Source organism: Erinaceus europaeus, chromosome 11 (assembly GCF_950295315.1).
Source record: "Erinaceus europaeus chromosome 11, mEriEur2.1, whole genome shotgun sequence".
NCBI lineage: Eukaryota > Metazoa > Chordata > Mammalia > Eulipotyphla > Erinaceidae > Erinaceus > Erinaceus europaeus.
Window position 1 is genome coordinate 53,812,657 of NC_080172.1, and position 21,066 is coordinate 53,833,722.

The 21,066-nt window shown below is 43.3% G+C and overlaps 1 protein-coding gene across 6 annotated transcripts in view; it reads right to left on the bottom strand.

Annotated features, from left to right (window-relative positions):
• Positions 1-21,066, bottom strand: part of LOC103120293 (26S proteasome non-ATPase regulatory subunit 4) — a 104,096-nt gene that overhangs the window by 16,283 nt on the left and 66,747 nt on the right. For 3 of the 6 annotated variants that reach the window (XM_060201717.1, XM_060201718.1, XM_016191508.2), the window contains 2 exons: positions 19,795-19,846; positions 16,401-19,101 (listed from right to left, as the gene is read on the bottom strand). The exons of 1 other annotated variant lie outside the window; for it this stretch is intronic. In XM_060201717.1, coding sequence (XP_060057700.1) covers positions 19,099-19,101; positions 19,795-19,846 — 55 coding nt within the window. In that variant the 3' untranslated portion in view covers positions 16,401-19,098. Of the gene's footprint in view, positions 1-1,034; positions 1,154-16,400; positions 19,102-19,794; positions 19,847-21,066 lie in introns of those variants that run through there. 2 more of the 6 variants (XM_016191510.2, XM_007530642.3) reach the window with 2 other exon arrangements.

Consider the following 21,066-nt stretch of genomic DNA (forward strand, 5'->3'; position numbering starts at 1 on the left):
AGTAATAAACAAGTAAATAAATTAATCACTGTCTATCTGAAATTAAAATTGAACAAGGCATCCGTTTTATCTGGTGCTGCTATTCTCCCAAAAGAAAACTCTGGAGTGTTTGCTTCCTTCAATTACTGGTCAGCGCATCTCTGTACTACTCTGCACTATATTCTATGCTCATGCTAAAAAAGTAATATGCTTGAAACTTTGCAAGTGTGTGTGTCTTGAGCTTCTACTACAACTCAGACTAAGTACTCAATCCAAGGAGATAAGTTGTATCAGACTGCCCTGAGTTAAAAAAAAAAAAAATCCGTGGCTCCAACACTAGATTAACTGTGTGGCTCTGAGCAAGTTTTATAAGACTGTTGAGTTTCCATATCGTTGTCTGCACGATGCAGAGAAATTTACGTCGAATGGCGAAAGCTCTGAGTGCGGCAATCTGCAAATACTACCTGTGATGTTACGGGGACAAGAGACAGAGGCAAGTGACAGGGCGGGTGGAGGGATTTGCAACCTCCTCCCCCTTTCCTGTTTGATAGAGGTGAATGACAGAAGACAGAAAGAAGACAACCACACTTTCACAGCTCGTCAAGCCGCCCTCCCCCCATTCCGCAGGTGGCGATCAGGGGCTTCAACTCAGGTCTCCAGCATGACAACTTGTGCTCTCTACCAGGTGCGCCACCACCCGGCCTAATCTCTCTTAATAGCTACTATTTTGAGAGAAGGGCTGAGGACTCTCTCGGGTGGATTCCAGAAACAAAGTCTGTCGCGGACAGACGCAGCGCTGGTCAAGAGCAGAGAGCGCAAGACTAGACAAGGGCAGCAGGGCCCGGCCACAGGCCCCTGGGGGCCGAGGGGTCCCTACGCCGCCGACACTCCCGCTCCCGGGATGACTCAGGAAGTCTCTGTGGCTCCTCCCTCCCGGCCCAAAGCTACAGGTCGACCGTCAGCCCCCCGCCGCCATCTCAGCCCCTGGCAGCCTCCGCGCTGTGCTCGCCCCGGACCCGGTCTCGACTCCATAAGGCCCCTAGGTAGCTACTCACCAGACCATAGTGCTTTCCAACACCATCTTGCCACCTTCTCTCTTCCCGAACTGTGTTTCCAGACTTCTTAACAACAACGCTTCCAATTGGCCCAGTGCTCCTGACCAATCACAGGCATCAGCGGAGCTCGCTGGTCCCGCCTCTACCTTCCGCGATGCATGCTGGGACTTGTAGGCGCAACATCAATAAAAGTAACATTTGGGCGGGTTCGGGAAATTTTTTTTTTTTCTAAAAAAGGACGGGGGGTAGATAGCATAATGGTTATGCAAACGGACTCTCATGCCTGAGGCTCCAAAGTCCCAGGTTCAATCCCCCGCTCCACCATAAGCCAGAGCTAAACAGTACCCTGGTTAAAAAAAAATTAAGCACGTGGCGCAAAGCGCAAGGACCGGCATAAAGATCCCGGTTCGAGCCCCGGGCTCCCCACCTGCAGGGGAGTCTCTTCACAGGCGGTGAAGCAGGTCTGCAGGTGTCTGTCTTTCTCTCCCCCCTGTCTTCCCCTCCTCCCTCCATTTCTCTCTGTCCTATCCAACAACGACAACAATAAAACAACAAGGGCAACAAAAGGGAATAAATAAATAAATAAAATCTTAAAAAAAAAAAATTTAAAAAAAGGTAAGTCGCGGGAGTTGGGTGGTAGCACAGCGGTTAAGCAAAGCTCAAGGACCGGAGTAAAGATCCCGGTTCGAACCCCCAGCTCCCCACTTGCAGGGGAGTCGCTTCAAAGGTGGTTAAGCAGATCTGCAGGTGTCTGTCTTTCTCTCCCCCTCTCTGTCTTCCCCTCCCCTCTCCATTTCTCTCCGTCCTATCCAACAATGACAACATCAATAACAGCAACAATAAAAAAAACAAGGGCAACAAAAGGGAAAATAAATAAATATAATAAAAAATTTTTTAAAAAAAGGTAAGTCGCTTCACAGGTGATGAAGCAGGTCTGCAGGTGTCTTTCTCTCCTCCTCTCTGTTTTCCCCTCCTCTCTGCATTTCTCCCTGTCCTATCCAACAACAACAACATCAATAACAATAATAACTACAACAATAAAACAACAGGGGCAACAAAAGGGAATAAATAAAAAAAAAATTTTTTTTTTAAAAAGGTAGTCCAGGAGGTGGCTGCGCAGTGGGTAAGGCACTGGACTCTCAAGCATGAGGCCCTGAGTTCAATCCCCAGCAGCACATGTATCAGAATGATGTCTGGTTCCTCCTCCTTCTCTTCTTCTTCTTTTTAAAAATTATTTATTTATTTATTCCTTTTTTTTTTTTTGCCCTTGTTGCTTTATTGTTGTTTTAATTATTATTGTTGTCGTCGTTGTTGGGTAGGACAGAGAAATGGAGAGAGGAGGGGAAGACAGAAAGGGGGAGAGAAAGCTAGACACCTGAGACCTGCTTCACCACCTGTGAAGAGACTCCCCTGCAGGTGGGGAGCCGGGGGCTTGAACCTGGATCCTTAGGCGGATCCTTTCTCCTTGCGCTTTGCGCCACGTGCGCTTAACAACTGCTGTGCTAACACCTGAGTCCCGGTTCTTCCTCTTCTATCACTTCTAACCAATAAATAAAATCTTAAAAAAAAAAAAAAGGGGGGGGGAGGGGGAGTAACAACAACTAGGGCAACAAAATGGGAAAAATGGCCTCCAGGAGTAGTGGATTCGTAGTGCAGGCACCCAGCCCCATCGATAACCCTGGAGGCAAAAAAATTAAGGGGGCGGAGGGTAGATAGCATAATGGTTATGCAAAGGGACTCTCAAGCCTGAGTCTCTGAAGTCACAGGTGGGGCCCTATATTTTTTCCCCCTCCACCAGAATACTGTTCAGCTCTGGCTTATGGTGGTGCAGGGGATGGAACCTGGGACTTTGGAGCCTCAAGCATGACAGTCTGTTTGCAAACCATTATGCTATCTACCCCCACCCTCCTTTCTGGTTCTTTAGTGGGGTTCCCTGCAAGAAGGATCTTAGACAAATTACAGAGGAAGCTTTATTTATTTTTATTATTTTTTTATTTAAGAAAGGAGACATTAACAAAACCCTAGGATAAGAGGGGTACAGCTCCACACAATTCCCACAACCCGATCTACATATCCCATTCCCTCCCCTGATAGCCTTCCCATTCTCTATTTCCCAGGGAGTATGGACCCTGGGTCATTGTGGGTTGCAGAAAGTGAAAGGTCTGGCTTCTGTAATTGCTTCCCTGCTGAAATGGGCATAGCCTGGTCTATCCATACTTCCAGTCTGACTCTCTCTTTCACTAGTAGGGTGGGTCTCTGGGGAAGTGGAGCTCCAAGACACATTGGTGGGGTCGTCAGTTCAGGGAAGTCTGGTTGGCATCATGCTGGCATCCGGAACCTGGTGGCTGAAAAGAGAGTTAGCATACAAAGCCAAACAAATTGTTGAACAATCATGGACCTAAAGACTGGAATAGTGCAGATGAAGTGTTGAGGGGGCTACTCCCTGCACACTCTTGTGTACTTCTGCTTTCAGGTATATATTTTTCCCTCGTTTATGGGCACATGTGAACATATGCTCTATCTCAGGGGACCTGGAATATATCTATGTCTGGGGACTTTATTGGGGAGTGGACCACCTGGAATGGAATTAGAGAATACTATGAAAGGAAAGGTCTCAGCCGAGTGATGAAGCTGAAGGGTTGTCATTCCACACCTGAAGTCTCTGGACACAGTCCGAAGTGAAGCATGTTGAGGTGGCACTCGTTGCATTGATTAGGTTGCGATCCGCGGATGCAGTATTATTTGATTTGAATTGAGAGCAGCATGCAGAAAAGTGGGCTCCACCGTAACGTTCCAGGACTGGGGGAAAATATAGGCTCTATAGTGGAAATGTGAGGTTCCTGCTGTCTTAGGGTTCAAGAAGACAATGTTTAGTTATTGTTATCTCATTATTTGGTAATTGGGTTAACATTGAAAAGTCCCTTTGTTAGGGTTTGCTGTATAATACCCAGCAACTTATATATAGCTGTAGAAACTTTATTTTTCTTTTTTTTAAAAAATTTATTTCTTTATTGGGGAATTAATATTTTATATTCAACAGTAAATACAATAGTTTGTACATGCATAACATTCCCCAGATTCCCATTTAACAATACAACCCCCACTATGTCATTCATCATCTTTCATTGACCTGTATTCTCCCCACCCACCCACACCAGAGTCTTTTACTTTGGTGCAATACGCCAATTCCATTTCAGGTTCGACTTGTGTTTTCTTTTCTGATCTTGTTTTTCAACTTCTGCCTGAGAGTGAGATCATCCCATATTCATCCTTCTGTTTCTGACTTATTTCACTCAACATGATTTTTTCAAGGTCCATCCAAGATCGGCTGAAAACGGTGAAGTCACCATTTTTTACAGCTGAGTAGTATTCCATTGTGTATATAGACCACAACTTGCTCAGCCACTCATCTGTTGTTGGACACCTGGGTTGCTTCCAGGTTTTGGCTATTACAAATTGTGCTGCCAAGAACATATGTGTACACAGATCATTTTGGATGGATGTGTTGGGTTCCTTAGGATCTATCCCTAAGAGAGGAATTGCAGGGTCATAGGGTAGGTCCATTTCTAGCCTTCTGAGAGTTCTCCAGACTGTTCTCCACAGAGGTTGGACCAATTGACATTCCCACCAGCAGTGCAGGAGGGTTCCTTTGACCCCCCACACCCTCTCCAGCATTTGCTGCTGTTCCCTTTTCTGATGTATGACATTCTCACAGGAGTGAACTGATATCTCATTGTTGTCTTGATTTGCATTTCTCTGACAATCAGAGACTTGGAGCATTTTTTCATGTGTTTCTCAGCCTTTTGGATCTCTCCTGTGGTGAATATTCTGTCCATGTCCTCCCCCCATCTTTGGATGGGGTTATTTGTTGTCTTGTTGTTGAGTCTGGCAAGCTCTTTATATATGTTGGTTATTAAACTCTTATCTGATGTGTGACATGTAAAGATCTTCTCCCATTCTATGAGGGGTCTCTTGGTTTAGGTAGTGGTTTCTTTTGCTGTGCAGAAGCTTTTTAATTTGATGTAGTGCCATAGGTTTATACTTGCCTTAGTCTTCTTTGTAATTGGATTCGTTTCATTGAAAATGTCTTTAAAATTTATGTGGAAAAAAGTACTGCCAATATTTTCCTCTAAGTATTTGATAGTTTGTGGTCTAACATCCAAGTCCTTGATCCACCTGGAATTTACTTTTGTATTTGGTGAAATACAGTGATTCAGTGAGCAAACGCTAGAAGAAGAAGTGATTCAGTTTCATTCTTCTGCATGTTTCAACCCATTGTTTCCAACACCATTTGTTGAAGAGACTCTGCTTTCCCCATGTAATAGTCTGGGCCCCTTTGTCAAAGATTAGATGTCCATAGGTGTGGGGCCTCATTTCTGGGCTCTCAATTCTATTCCACTGGTCAGTGTGTCTGTTCATTTTCCAGTACCAAGCAGTTTTGATGACAATGGCCCTATAATACAGTTTGAGATCTGGGAGTGTGATGCCTCCAGTTCTGTTCTTTTTTTCTCAAGATTGTTTTGGCAATTCTAGGTCTTTTCTGGTTCCAGATAAACATTTGTAGCATTTTTTCTATTCTCCTAAAAATGTGCTTGGGATCTTGATGGGGAATAGCATTAAATTTGTAGATGGCTCTGGGTAATATATTCATTTTGATGATGTTAATTCTTCCAACCCATGAACATGGAATATCTTTCCACTTCTTTGTGTCTTTTTCTATTTCTTTGAGTAGGGACTCATAATTTTCAGTATACAAGTCTTTCACTTCCTTGGTTAGATTTACTCCTAGATATTTTATTGTTTTTGTTGCTATAGTAAAAGGAACTGATTTCTGGATTTCAATTTCTTCTAATTTAGTGTTTGCATATAGGAATGCCACTGACTTTTGAATGTTAATTTTATAGCCTGACACATTACTGTATTGCCTGATGATTTCCAAAAGCTTCTTGCTGGATTCCTTAGGTTTTTCCATGTATACTATCATGTCATCTGCAAATAAGGAGAGTTTGACTTCTTCTCTTCCAATCTGTATGCCTTGAATTCCTTGCTCCTGCCTGATTGCTATGGCAAGAACTTCCAACACTATGTTGAATAGTAATGGTGATAGTGGGCAGCCCTGTCTAGTACCTGATCTGAGGGGAAATGCTTCCAGTTTTTCACCATTGAGTATGATGTTGGCTGTAGGTTTGCTATATATACACTCCATTGTTGTATGCTTTACATTGGGTTGTTCTAGCTCTACCCCTGCCAAGAAAATTTGGATCAGTCCTGCTAGTTTCGCGGCCCGCTTGGCCTCGCCCCAAGGAACCCCGAGGGGGTTCCAGAGTTGCAGAGTTCGAGAGTGGCAGAGTTGCAGAGTTAGAGAGTGCTTGGCACCGTCGCGGGGCAAAGACGCAGCAGAGTTCTGTTTGGTGATTAGTTTGGTTTAGTTTATGAATCGTTGTTCCTGAATAAAGAAATACAGCTTCCCTGCTCAGCCATATGTCTCTGGTCGTCTCTGTTACCCGCCTGTGAAGCTAGCCCGGTCAGCTGGAGCCTCCGAATTTTAACAACACTCCATTATCTTCAGGAATTTTCCATCTATTCCCATTTTTTGTAGTGTTTTGATCATAAAGGGATGTTGTATTTTGTCAAAGGCTTTCTCTGCATCTATTGATATGACCATGTGGTTTTTGGTCTTGCTTTTGTTGATGTGGTAGATCACATTGATTGATTTACGTATATTAAACCAACCTTGCATGCCTGGGATAAACCCCACTTGGTCATGATAAACAATCTTTTTGATATACTGCTGTATCTGGTTGGCTAGAATTTTGTTCAATATTTTAGCATCTATGTTCATCAGAGATATTGGTCTGTAGTTTTCTTTTTTGGTTGTGTCCCTGTCTGCTTTTGGTATCAGGGTGATGTTGGCTTCATAGAAGCTGGCAGGGATTATTCCAATGACTTCAATCTTCTCGAAGACTTTTAAAAGTAGAGGTATTAGTTCTTCTTTGAAGATTTTGTAGAATTCATTTGTAAAATCATCTGGTCCAGGACTTTTATTTTTGGGGAGATTTTTGATAACTGTTTCAATTTCATTAGCTGTGATGGGCCTGTTCATGTTATCCACTTCCTCTTTACTTAGTTTTGGAAGTTGGTAGGTAGCTAGGAAATCGTCCATTTCTTCCAGGTTCTCTAGCTTGGTTCATAGAAGCCTCGCATGATATGTTGAATTTCTGCGGTGTCTGTTGTGATATCTCCTGTTTCATTTACTATCCTATTTATTTGGGTCTTCTCCCTTTTTTCTTTTGTGAGTCTGGCTAAAGGTTTGTCGATTTTGTTTACTCTTTCGAAGAACCAACATTTACTTTCATTGATCTTTTGTGTGGTTTTCCTATTCTCAATGTTATTTATTTCTGCCCTAACTTTAGTGATTTCTGTCCTTCTGGTTGCTTTAGGGTTCCTTTGTTGTTCTTCTTCTAGGTCTTTAAGATATGCAATCAGGCTGTTTATTTGTGCTTTTTCTTGTTTCCTAATGTGTGCTTGTATAGCTATGAACTTCCCTCTTAGGACTGCTTTAGCTGTGTCCCAAATATTTTGATAGCTTGTGTCTTCATTTTCATTGAACTCTCGAAACATTTTGATTTCCTCTTTGACCCAGAAGTTGTTAAGAAGTGTACTGTTGAGCTTCCACATTTTGGCACTGTTACTAATTTTTTGTTGATTGTTACTAATTTGATTGATTTTTTGTTGATTTGTTACTAATTTTGTTGATTTGTTGATTGTTAAGTGTTAGTTTAATTCCACTGTGTTCTGAGAAGATGCTTGGGATGATTTCAATGCTCTTGAATTGGCTGATGCTGTCTTTGTGGCCTAACATATGGTCTATCCTTGAGAATGACCCATGTGGAGTTGAGTAAAATGTGTATTCCAGTTTCTTGGGATGAATGACTCTGAAAATGTCCAATAGTTCTAGTTTACCTATCTCTTCATTTAGCTCCCTTATGTCTTTATTGATTTTCTGCCTGGATGATCTGTCAAGTTGAGAGAGTGGGGTGTTGAAGTCCCCTACTATGATTGTGTTACTGTTAATATATTGCTGTAGCTCTTTCAGTAGAAGCTTGATGTATTTAGATGGCTTCTCATTGGGTGCATAGATGTTAATAATTGTTAAGTCCTCTTGATTGACTCATCCTCTGAGCATTAAGTAGTGTCCATTCCTATCTTTTTTAATCTTATCTATTTTAAAGTCTATCATGTCAGATATGAGAATAGCTGCTCTTGCCCTTCTTTGTGGGCCATTGGCTTGTATGATAGTTTTCCATCCTTTCACTTTAAGTCTGTGTTTGTCTTGTTGAGTTAGGTGGGTTTCCTGTAGACAGCATATTGTTGGGTTGTATTTTCTGATCCATCTTCCTAATCTGTGTCTTTTAATAGGTGAATTCAGGCCATTGACATTTATTGATATCAAAGATTGAAGATATTTTAACGCCATTCTTGTAGAGTTTTAGAGTGTTTTGATCTATGTCCTATTTGTGGTGGTCTGGTTGTTTATAGGAGACCTTTCAGAACGAATCCAATTACAAAGAAGACTAAGGCAAGTATAAACCTATGGGACTACATCAAATTAAAAAGCTTCTGCACAGCAAAAGAAACCACTACCCAAACCAAGAGACCCCTCACAGAATGGGAGAAGATCTTTACATGTCACACATCAGATAAGAGTTTAATAACCAACATATATAAAGAGCTTGCCAGACTCAACAACAAGACAACAAATAACCCCATCCAAAAATGGGGGGAGGACATAGACAGAATATTCACCACAGAAGAGATCCAAAAGGCTGAGAAACACATGAAAAAATGCTCCAAGTCTCTGATTGTCAGAGAAATGCAAATCAAGACAAAAATGAGATATCACTTCACTCCTGTGAGAATGTCATACATCAGAAAAGGTAACAGCAGCAAATGCTGGAGAGGGTGTGGGGGGTCAAAGGAACCCTCCTGCACTGCTGGTGGGAATGTCAATTGGTCCAACCTCTGTGGAGAACAGTCTGGAGAACTCTCAGAAGGCTAGAAATGGACCTACCCTATGACCCTGCAATTCCTCTTCTGGGGACATATCCTAAGGAACTCAACACATCCATCCAAAAAGATCTGTGTACACTTATGTTCTTGGCAGCACAATTTGTAATAGCCAAAACCTGGAAGCAACCCAGGTGTCCAACAACAGATGAGTGGCTGAGCAAGTTGTGGTCTATATACACAATGGAATACTACTCAGCTGTAAAAAATGGTGACTTCACCGTTTTCAGCCGATCTTGGATGGACCTTGAAAAAATCATGTTGAGTGAAATAAGTCAGAAACAGAAGGATGAATATGGGATGATCTCACTCTCAGGCAGAAGTTGAAAAACAAGATCAGAAAAGAAAACACAAGTCGAACCTGAAATGGAATTGGCGTATTGCACCCAAGTAAAAGACTCTGGGGTGGGTGGGGAGAATACAGGTCCATGAAGGATGATAAATGACATAGTGGGGGTTGTATTGTTAAATGGGAATCTGGGGAATGTTATGCATGTACAAACTATTGTATTTACTGTTGAATGTAAAACATTAATTCCCCAATAAAGAAATAAATTTAAAATAAATAAATAAATAAAAATAAAAAACTCAAAAGCTTCTTCACAGGGAGTCGGGCAGTAGTGTAGTGGGTTAAGCGCAGGTGGCGCAAAGCACAAGGACCGATGTAAGGATCCCGGTTCAAACCCCCGGCTCCCCACCTGCAGGGGAGCTTCACAGATAGTGAAGCAGGTTTGCAGGTGTCTGTCTTTCTCTCCCCCTCTGTCTTCCCCTCCTCTCTCCAGTTCTCTCTGTCCTATCCAACAACAATGACATCAACTACAACAATAAAAAGCAACAAGGGCAACAAAAGGGAATAAATAAATTTAAAAAAAAGAAAAGCTTCTTCACAGCAAAAGAGACCACTACCCCAAACCAAGAGACCCCTCACAGAATGGGAGAAGATCTTTACATGCCATACATCAGATAAGAGTTTAATAACCAACATATATAAAGAGCTTGCCAAAGTCAACAACAAGACAACAAATAACCCCATCCAAAAATGGGGGGAGGACATGGACAGAATATTCACCACAGAAGAGATCCAAAAGGCTGAGAAACATGAAAAAATGCTCCAAGTCTCTGATTCAATGTTCAAAGTTCAATCTCCTCAACAAGAGCAACAGAAGGGAATAAATAAATATTTTTAAAAAGTTCAATCTCCCAAACCACCATAAGAGCTTATCACTTGGTCTGGGAGTTGGCGCAATGATAAAGCTTTGGACTCTCAAGCATGAGGTTCTGAATTCGATCCCTGGCAGCACATGTGCCAGAGTGATGTCTGGTTCTTTCTCTCTCTTCCTATCTTTTTCATAAATAAATAAAATCTTTAAAAAAAAAAAAAGAGCTTATCAGTGTGTGATCCAGGAGGTGGTGCAGTGGATAAAGCATTAGATTCTCAAGCAGCAGGTCCTGAGTTCAATCCCCAGCAGCACATGTACCAGGGTGATGTCTGGCTCTTTCTCTCTCTCCTCCTATCTTTCTCATTAATGAATAAATAAAATTTTAATTAATTAATTAATTATTTTCCCTTTTGTTGCCCTTGTTGTCTTTTTTTTTAATTTTTATTTTTTTATTTAGGAAAGGATTAATTAACAAAACCATAGGGTAGGAGGGGTACAACTCCACACAATTCCCACCGCTCAATCTCCATATCCCACCCCCTCCCCAGTAGCTTTCCCATTCTCTATCCCTCTTGGAACATGGACCCAGGGTCATTGAGGGTTGCAGAAGGTAGAAGGTCTGGCTTCTGTAATTGCTTCCCCGCTGAACATGGGCTTTGACTGGTCGGTCCATACTCCCAGTCTGCCTCTCTCTTTCCCTAGTAGGGTGGGGCTCTGGGGATTGTTGTCTTTTTTTATTGTTGTCGTAGTTATTATTGTTGTTGTTATTGATGTGGTTGTTATTGGATAGGACAGAGAGAAATGGAGAGAGGAGGGGAAGACAGAGGGGGGAGAGAAAGATAGACACCTGCAGACCTGCTTCACCGCCTGTGAAGCGACTCCCCTGCAGGTGGGGAGCGGGGTGCTGGAACCCGGATCCTTACGCTGGTCCTTGCGCTTTGCGCCACCTGCGCTTAACCCACTGCGCTACCGCCCGACTCCCAAATAAAATCTTTTTTTTTAAAAAAAAAGAGCTTATTAGTGCTCTGATAAAAAAAAACACTGAAATATATACATATATATGTAAACATATATATGTATATTCTCAAATATAGACACAAGTCAGTAAAACAGGTCCCAGATTCAATCCTTATCACCACAAGCCGTTACTCATTAAGTAAATAGATAAACAAATATTTTTTAAAAACAGTAAAAGAGGGGAGTCGGGCGGTAGCGCAGCAGGTTAAGCGCATGTGGCGCAAAGCGCAAGGACCGGCATAAGGATATCGGTTCGAGCCCCTGGCTCCCCACTTGCAGGGGAGTCGCTTCACAGGCGGTGAAGCAGGTCTGCAGGTGTCTTTCTCTCCCCCTCTCTGTCTTTTCCTCCTCTTTCCAGTTCTCTCTGTCCTATCCAACAACAGCGACATCAATAACAACAATAATAACTACAACAACAAGAAAAAGACAACAAGGGCAACAAAAGGGGAAATAAAATAAAAACAGTAAAAGAAAAAAAACCCAGGTTTTCCAGTATCATTCTTTTTTAAAAAGATTTTTAAAATATTTATTTATTCCCTTTTGTTGCCCTTGTTGTTTTATTGTTGTTGTTGTTGTTATTGATGTCCTCGTTGTTGGATAGGACAGAGAGGAGGGGAAGACAAAGGGGGAGAGAAAGATAGACACCTGCAGATTGCTTCAGCGCCTATGAAGTGACTACCCTGAGGTTGGGGGGGGGGGTTGAACCGGAATCCTCACGCTGGTCCTTATGCTTGGCGCCATATGCGTTTAATCCACTGCGCTACCGCCTGACTCTTCCAGTATCATTATTCTATGGTTCTGATTTCCCTTTTAGTCATACTTGTAGCTGAATACAGATTTTGGTCTATCCCCATGGAATGTGCAGAAGAAGCTGCTCACCACTAGAGGGACCCTTTGACCATAAGAGAGAATCTTTTTTTTTTCTCCATGAGATAACCTCTTCCACTTGGCAGTTGCAGTTTATTAAAGAGTAAGTAACACCTAGCGGCTTAAGCTCAGGTGGCGCAAAGGGCAAGGACCAGAGTAAGAATCCAGGTTCCAGCCCCTGGCTCCCTGCCTGCAGGGGAGTCACTTCACAAATGGTGAAGCAAGTCTGCAGGTGTCTCTCTTTCTCTCCCCCTCCTCTCACCATTTCTCTCTATCTTATCCAACAACAATGACATCAACAATAAGTACAAAGGCAACAAAAGGGAATAAATAAATATTTATAAAAAGAGGAAGTAACAATGTTTATGCATTAGGAACAGCATTTTTAAAAGATTAACTTCGTACCAAGGGAAGTATTTCTTTAATCAGTTTCAGGGAGAACTAACTAAACCTTTGGAGTAAATTCAAATTGAAAACTGAGAATGTAGGGCCGAGAGATAACTCACACGGGCGACTTAAATTTACTATGTGCAAAGACCCAGGCTTGAGCTCCCGGCAGCCACATGAGAACACCTAGGGGAAGTTTCACAAGCAGTGAAGCAGTTGTGGGGTCACTCCTTTGTCTCTCCCCATTAGGAAAAAAAAAGGTGTGTGTGTGGGAGGTGAGGTACCTGGTTAAGTGCACAAGAACCCAGGTTCAAGCCACTGGTTCCCCACCTGAAGGGAGAAAGCTTCAAGTGGTGAAGTAGTGCTGCAAATGTCTGTCCTTATTCCCTCCTCCCTCTTAACTTCTCTCTTCTATCAAATAAAATAAAGTTGGAAAAAAATAGAGGCTTAGTGGTGGTGCACCTGATTGACACACATTACAGTGCACAAGGACCTAGGTTCAAGTCCCTGGTCCCCATTTGCAAGGAGGAAAGCTTCACTAGTGAGCAGTGAAGCAGTGCTGCAGTCTCTCTCTCTCCCTATCTCCCACTTAGCTCTTAATTCCAAAACAAATTAAAAAAAAAAAAGCAAAAAAAAAAAAAACACTTTGTTGGCAGTGATGGAATCATGCAGACATGAAGCCCCAGTTTTTTTTTGCCTCCAGGGTTTTATCAGTGGGGCTCAGTGCCTGCACTATGAATCCACTGCTCTTAAAGGCTAATTTTTCTCTTTTGTTGTCCTTGTATATTGTTGTTGTTGTTAGATAGGATAGAAATAGAGAGAAGGGGAGACAGAGAGGGGGAAAGACAGACACCTGAAGACCTGCTTCACCACTTGTGAAGTGACCCCCATACAGGTAGGGAGCAGGGGGATCGAACCCAGATCCTTGTGCTGTGCGCCATGTGCACTTAAACTGCTGCACTATCGACCGGCCCCCAAAGCCCCAGTTTTAAGCTTTGGCTGCAAAGAAAAGTAACAAAATAAAAATAGTAATTGAGAATTCCAACCATCAAGATGGTGGTGGTGCAGTAGATAAAAGCATTAGACTCAAGCATGAGGTTCTGAGTTCTGTCATCACAGAGTGATGCTATACTTTCTCTCACTAATAATTTTTAAAAAATATTTATTTCCTTTTGTTGCTCTTGTTGTTCTATTATTGTAGTTACTGATGCCGTCATTGTTGGATAGGACAGAGAAATGGAGAGAGTAAGGGAAGACAGAGAGGGGGAGAGAAAGATAAGACACCTGCAGACCTGCTTCACTGCTTGTGTAGTGAATCCCCTGCAGATGGGGAGCTTTTGGTTTTCAGCCTTTCAAACCCAGATCTATGGCCTCTCCCCTCTCAGTTTCTTTCCATCAATAATAGATTTAAAAAACAAATAAAAAATAATGAAGAAATAACTAATTTCTCAGTCGAGTAACCAGGGTTTCTATTGTTGCCTCCACTTGAGATCCCAGTGATTTGGCTCAGGTATCCTTCATCTTTTTTTTTTTGCCTCGTTATTGCTGTGGCTCGGTGCCTGAACCAGGAGACCACTGCTCCTGGAAGCTATTTTTTTTCCTTTTGTTGTCCTTGTTGCTTTATTGTAGTTGTGGTTATTATTATTTGTTGTTATTGATGTCATTGTTGGACAGGACACAGAGAAATGGAGAGAAGAGGGGAAGACGGGGGGGTGGGGGGGAAAAAGATAGACACCTGCAGACCTGCTTCACCACTTGAAAAGCGATTCCCCCCTGCAGGTGAGGAGCCTAGGACTCAAACTGGGATCCTTATGCTGGTCCTATTGTTATTAATGTCATTGTTAGATAGAACAGAGAGAAATGGAGAGGAGGGGAAGACAGAAAGGGGGAGAGAAAGACACATGCAGACCTGCTTCACCACTTGTGAAGTGGACCCACCCCTGCAGGTGGGGAGCTGGGGGCTCGAACCGGGATCTTTACGCCAGTACTTGCACTTTGTGCCACATATATATAACCCACTGCGCTGCCGCAGACTCCCCCCTAATTTCTTTATTGTTGGATAGACAGAAATTGAGAGGGGAGATAAGAGATATACCTGTATGCAGCCCTTCTTCACCACTTTCTTTAAAAAAATTTTTTTCCTTTATTTTACCAGAGCACTGCTCAGCTCTGGCTAATGGTGGTGAAGGGGATTGAACCTGGGACTTTGGAGCCTCAAGCATGAGAGTGTCTTTCCATAAGCATTATGCTATCTACTCCTGCCCTCTTCACCACTTCTGAAGCTTTTCCTCTATAGGTGGGGCCAGGGGTTCATTGCCAGCACTTCTTCTAGCGTTTGCCCTTCTTCCGTAGCCAGTCAACAGCGTCAGGTTAAGCCTGATGTAAAATTTCGAGACCTCCTTTGAATCTAGAGAGGGGGCAGTCGTTGACTATGTGGGTCATAGTCTGTCTGTGGCCGCAGGTGCAGTTCGGGTCACCTCTGGCTCCCCAGCGATGGAACATAGCGGCGCACCGGCCATGGCCTGTTCGATAGTGATTGAGGAGGGCCCAATCATAACGTGCTAGGTCAAAGCCAGGTTGACGCTTGCAGGGGTCTGTGATGAGGTGTTTGTTCTTTACCTCAGCTGACTGCCAACTCTGTTTCCAAGAGTCTGGAACAGAGAAGTTCAGTGTAGGCATAGGGGACCAGATTGGGTGACGAGACGTCAAGCGTTGGACAGGGTGGGCGAAGATATCCGCGTATATTGGCAGGTCCGGTCGAGCGTAGACGTGGAAAATGAACTTAGATGATGCCGCATCCCGACGAATATCTGGCGGGGCGATGTTGCTAAGAACTGGCAACAGGGTGGAACGGATGGTTCCAGAAATTATCCTCATGGAGGAATATAATTTGGAATCGACCAAGTGGACATGGGGGCTACGGAACCATCCTAGGGCACAGTATTCTGTGGAATAGCATAATGCCAGAGATGATGATCGTAGTATGGAAGCGCTCGCGCCCCATGAGGAGCTGGCCAATCTTGCAATGATGTTATTCCTCGCGCCCACCTTTGCTGCAGTTTTTATGAGATGTTCGTGAAATGACAGAGTGCGATCGAGAGTAACTCCAAGATAGACTGGCTGGGCTTCATGCCGGATTCTCGTATCGCCAAGCTGCACATTAAGCTCACGCGAGGCCGAGGCATGGTGTAGATGGAAAACAGATGATACCGTTTTTGCAGTGCTAGGGATTGCCAGCACTATGAATCCACCACTCCTGGTGGCCATTTTTTGTATTTTTTCTTTCTTTTTTGATAGGGCGAAATTGAGAGGGGAGTTGAGATAAAGATACACGCAGACCTGCTTCACTACTTATGAAGTGTCCCCCTTCCCCCGCAGGAGACAGCACCCGGGTCCTTGCGCATGGTGATATGAGCACTTCACCAGGTCCACCACTGCCTGGCCTCTCCATCCTTGTTCTCTAATAAAGCAGACCAGCACCAGGACTCTAAGCTCATGTTCAAGTGAAACTTTCTTTTTTTTTTTTTTTAAAAGATTTTATTTATTTATTTATTAATGAGAAACATAGGAGAGAGAAAGAGCCAGACATCACTCTGGTACATGTGCTGCTGGGGATTGAACTCAGGACCTCATGCTTGAGAGTCCAATGCTTTATCCACTGCGCCACCTCCCGGACCACTCAAGTGAAACTTTCACCAACACTGGTAACCCAGAGTAATGTCTAATTCCCCACCCCCAACTCGTTCAAAGAAACAAAACCTAACCTACCACATCTAACATGTTTTTGTGTACATGTGTGGGTGTTCTTCTTGGGCTCTGTAAACTATTAATAGATGATAACAATTTTCTGATTACAAGCACACACATACACATTTGCAGAGTGATGATTTTAATAGTGAACAGTGGTACGTATGGCAAGGAGCAATGTTAACTAGATTCTCTGTCAAGTTTCTCCACCCCCCGCCGCACCTCATTTAGAGGAACACATTGGCCCACTGGCTTCCTCTAATTTCCTATCACAGTAAACATCAGCCTCATAGAAAAACAGCTGGAAAAAGTCAGCCCTCTCTGATAGGAGTGGGTGAGATAGAGACAGAGATACCACTAAACTGCAGTGGTGCACCTGGTTACAACATGCAAGGACCCAGGTTCAAGTCCTTGGTCTCCACTTGTAGGGGGGAAAGCTTCATGAGTGGTGAAGCAGGACTGCAGGTGTCTTATCGCTTTCCCTCTATCTCTCCCTCCCCTCTTAATTTCTGTCTATTCAATAAAGATTCAGAAGAGAGAGAAACACACCTGCAGTATATGCTTTAGCACTCACTAAGTTTTTTCCCTTCATGTGGGGAGCTGGGGCTTGAATCCAAGTCCTTGCATAAGGTAATGTGTGCTCAATCAGGTGCAGCACCACCTAGCCCTCTCAGCCTCTATCCCTCTGTCTCTTTAAAAACTACACGCTGGGGCTGGAAAGACAGCTCCTTCAATAAGAAAATCTATCCTGAGTGGTGAAGCCCCTGTGACAGCAGAAAAAAAAAAGAGAGAGAAGACAGGGAAGATGGGGGAAGAAGAAAATCCTAGAGTCAACCAATCTCAAGTTTAGTTTTCTTTTGTACTGTTCTTTTTCTCCTAAACCTGAATAAGATTTTGAGCTTTGGGTCCCGAAAACTCTTAAAGGTGAATTGCCACCGAGGCACGAGGCACAACAGCTAAATCAATTCCCTCTGTGTTCATCTGCAGCTTTTGCTTTTCAAGCTGAAGCTGTTAAAATGGTGGAGGTGGCTAGAAGGCAGGAATGAAACAGAATGTTTCTCAGTCTTAGATTAGAACCAGGAAAGAGGGAAACTAGAAAAGATGCAACATTTGTTCAGCAACTTCAGCAAAAACATCCTGGGTGGTGGGGTGGGAGGGTGGGACAGATGGTTATATGAAAAAGAACCAGGGAGAAATGTGGTCTAAATAACTGATGAAAGTTTAATACATTAAAACCAGATAGCACTTTTATATTGCATTTGCCATTTCTGAACATTACAAAGTAGAGGCAAATTGTGACACTTAATAAAAATGTTGATTCCCCAATCCCTTCTCTAAGTCCCACCCCTCCCTTAAGTACTCCCTCCCACCCCCTACAGAACTCTGTCCTGAATAAAACACTTAAATACATCATAAATAGTAAATTATGAAAAAAAAATAGCAAGAACTGTTTCTTTCCTTCTTGTAAAAAAGAACATGGCAGCAAAGACAGGCAGTCAGAAACTGGCTGGGGGTGTCTAATATAGACAGTTACTTGGGGTAGGGGTTAGCCTACAGTCAAGGCAGGGTGGGATGGAGGGGACCAGGGACCATGTGGGATTCAACAATGGGTTTGTGATGCCAGACCCCAACTCCCTGTGACAGGGAGAGGAGGCCCAGATGGAGAATCACAACTCTTGGAGATGGAGAGGAAGGGATTACAGTCCCCATTTCCAAGTTCTCTGCATGCAGGGCATGTGGCTCAGCAATGACTCAAGGCAAACATTTGCATAATCCCCATGAATGTAAGGGGATATTCTCTAGCTCCAGATATGAAATGCCTGTAAAACACAGTAGGTGTCCCCCTTTCTACCTCAACTTCAGAGAAGCAAAACATTGTTGGAAAAGATGGGAAGAGCAAGGAAGAAATCTCCTGTGGAGACAGACTTAATGTTCAGCTGATAAGCTCATTCATTTCATATTTAGAAAAACAGAGTATATTTCAAATTGCAAAATAGTGTTGAGTCTGGCCTGGCAGTGAGTAGCATGCTGCCTGGGAGGGGCTCTGATTTCCTAGCCCTGTGCCTGCTCCACTGTTTTAATAACAGGGGTAGAGATTCACCCCAAGTCTCACTCTCTGCATTCCTTCAGTCGTAAGCAATTCATCAAGAGGAGAGTAGAAGAGCAGCCTCTCCTGGCAGGTCAGTCATTACACTTTTGTTTCACAAACACTAGGACTTCTTGGGGGTAGCCCTATGAGCAGGCATCTGTCCACCATTCCTGAAGATCTGAAGCTATCTGGCTTGAAAATGTGAACTGTTTTCGTATATCCTTTCTTTAAGGGGGAAAAAAAGAAAAAAAAAAAAAAAAAGAAGGTTGGGAGGCTAAACACCCTTACTCTCCCCCAAAACCTTGACAAAGAGTTATGATGGGGGTGATGTGCCAGCCAGTCTATCCTGAGGAAGTTTGAAAGTCCAGCTCCTGAAGAAAAAAGTAGGTGAAGGGGAAGAAAACCACCATGTCCAAGCAACCCCACTTCTAGCAGAAAGAACTGGGGCCTGAAGAGAATTCTATTGCCGGTCAGTTGAAAGTCTGTGCCCCACAACTTGGGAGTCGAGGCTATGCTGTTGTCTGCAGCTGTCCAAGACACTAATGCCCACTCATGGAGAAGGGGAAGACGAGGTTCTTCTTCAGGAAGGAGATATATGACTCCCGTGGCCTCCATTACACTCCTTTCTTAATGACCAAGAAGAAGAAAATCCAGCAGTGCTGGGGCAAAGGCTGACTTCTTGCGTCACAAAGTCGGAGAATCCTGTTATAGACCTTCTGAGAAGTTTTGCCTACTGAAAAGGGAAAGAGGTAAGAGTGTGAAGAACAGGATAATAGAATTCAAGTTATTTTCAATTGAGTTTGCAAAGATTTCTTCTATTTCCCTCTCATTTCCTAAGGCACCAAACTGATAAGTAAATAAATATGGGGCCAGGCCATGGCACACCTGGTTAAGCACACAAATTACAGTGCACAAAGATGTAGGTTCAAGCCCCTGCTCCCCACCTGTACAGGGAAAGCAAGACTGAAGGTGTCTCTCCAACTCTTTCTCCCCTCTAAATTTCTCTCCCTCTGTCTCTCCGTCTCTCTCTCTCTCTCTAAGTTACCAAAGTACTGATCATTTCTGGCTTATGGTGGTACGGGGGATTTGAACCTGGGATTTTGGAGCCTCAGGCATGAGAGTCTCTTTGCATAACCATTATGCTATCTACCAACTCCCCTGAAGCTTCTTTCAATGTGGTGGCAGCTGACCTCAAACTTGGGTCACAACACGTGACAAAGGAGAGCACTATCCAAGTGAGAACATCTTGCTAGCCCCCAACAACAACAACAAAAGTTAAAATCAAGGTTTATGAGCCATCTAGTTGCTTTCCCCTTGCCAATTAACTCCTTGCTAGAGAAGGAGGCTCAGATTTATTTAGTAACTCCACCAGTGACCCTCTTTATACCCTTATAACATTCACCTCCCATACACATCAGATACTCACATAGCTGGACTGACATGATTCTGTAACTTCACACTTTTCCAAACTAGTTGAGCTAGCAGAAGAAAAGAATGGAGACACAGAGAAGAATTAGATAAAAAATATAACTAGTCTCTCAAGTCAGATCTCACACTGCTTCTTGGTATATTTCACTTCATAATCATTTAGGACTCAGAGGCTAAAATGCTACTAGATTCAGAAGCACATTTCTTTTACTTAAAATTTTTTTTTAAAATTATCTTTATTTATTAGGTAGAGACAGCCAGAAATTGAGAGGGAAGGGGCTGACAGAGAGGGAGAGAGACAACTGCAACACAGCTTTACCACTTGCGAAGCTTTCCCCATGCAGTTGGGGACCAGGGGCTCGAACCCGGGTACTTGCACATTATAAAATGTGCACTCAACCAGGTGCACCACCACCCAGCCCCAAGAAGCATATTTCTATTTTAGGGGAGATAGATAAAAAAAAAAATTATTTATTTACTTATTCCCTTTTGTTGCCATTGTTGTTTTTTATTGTTGTAGTTATTGATATAGTCATTGTTGGATAGGACATAGAAATGGAGAGAAGAGGGGAAGACAGAGAGGGGGGAAGATCCTTGTGCTTTGCACCGCCGCCTGCGCTTAACCCGCTGCACTACCGCCCGACTCCCTAGGGAGATAGCTTATTATGTACAGCACAGAATCACCACATATGAGGGCCCTGGTTTGACTCCCTAGTACTGTACCACACAGGAGGACTACGCAAATGAAAGGTTTTAAGAGCAGTGGAGTATTACTATGGCACCTCTCCTCTCTCTGCCTCCCCCCACTGCTTTATATTTATGAGAAAGGAGGAGAGAACCAGGGCGTTTCTGGCATATGTGATATCAAAGACTGAACTCAGGACCTCATATTTGAGGATCCAACACAATCCACTGCACCACATCCAGGGTTACTCTCTCTTTGAAGTTTTATTTATTTATTTATTTATTTATTTATTTATTTATGAGAGGGATAGGAGGAGAGGGAAAAAAACAGATCATCACTCAGTTATATGTGCTGCCAGGGAATGAACTCTGAACTTCATGCTTGAGAGTCCAGCACTTGATCCACTGCACCAGCTTCCAGACTACACTTCCTCTATTAAAATAAAAAAGGGAGTCGGGCGGTGACGCAGCAGGTTAAGTGCACGTGGTGCAAAGATCCCGGTTCAAGCCCCTGGTTCCCCACCTGTAGGGGAGTCACTTCACAGGTGGTGAAGCAGGTCTGCAGGTATCTGTCTTTCTCTCCCCC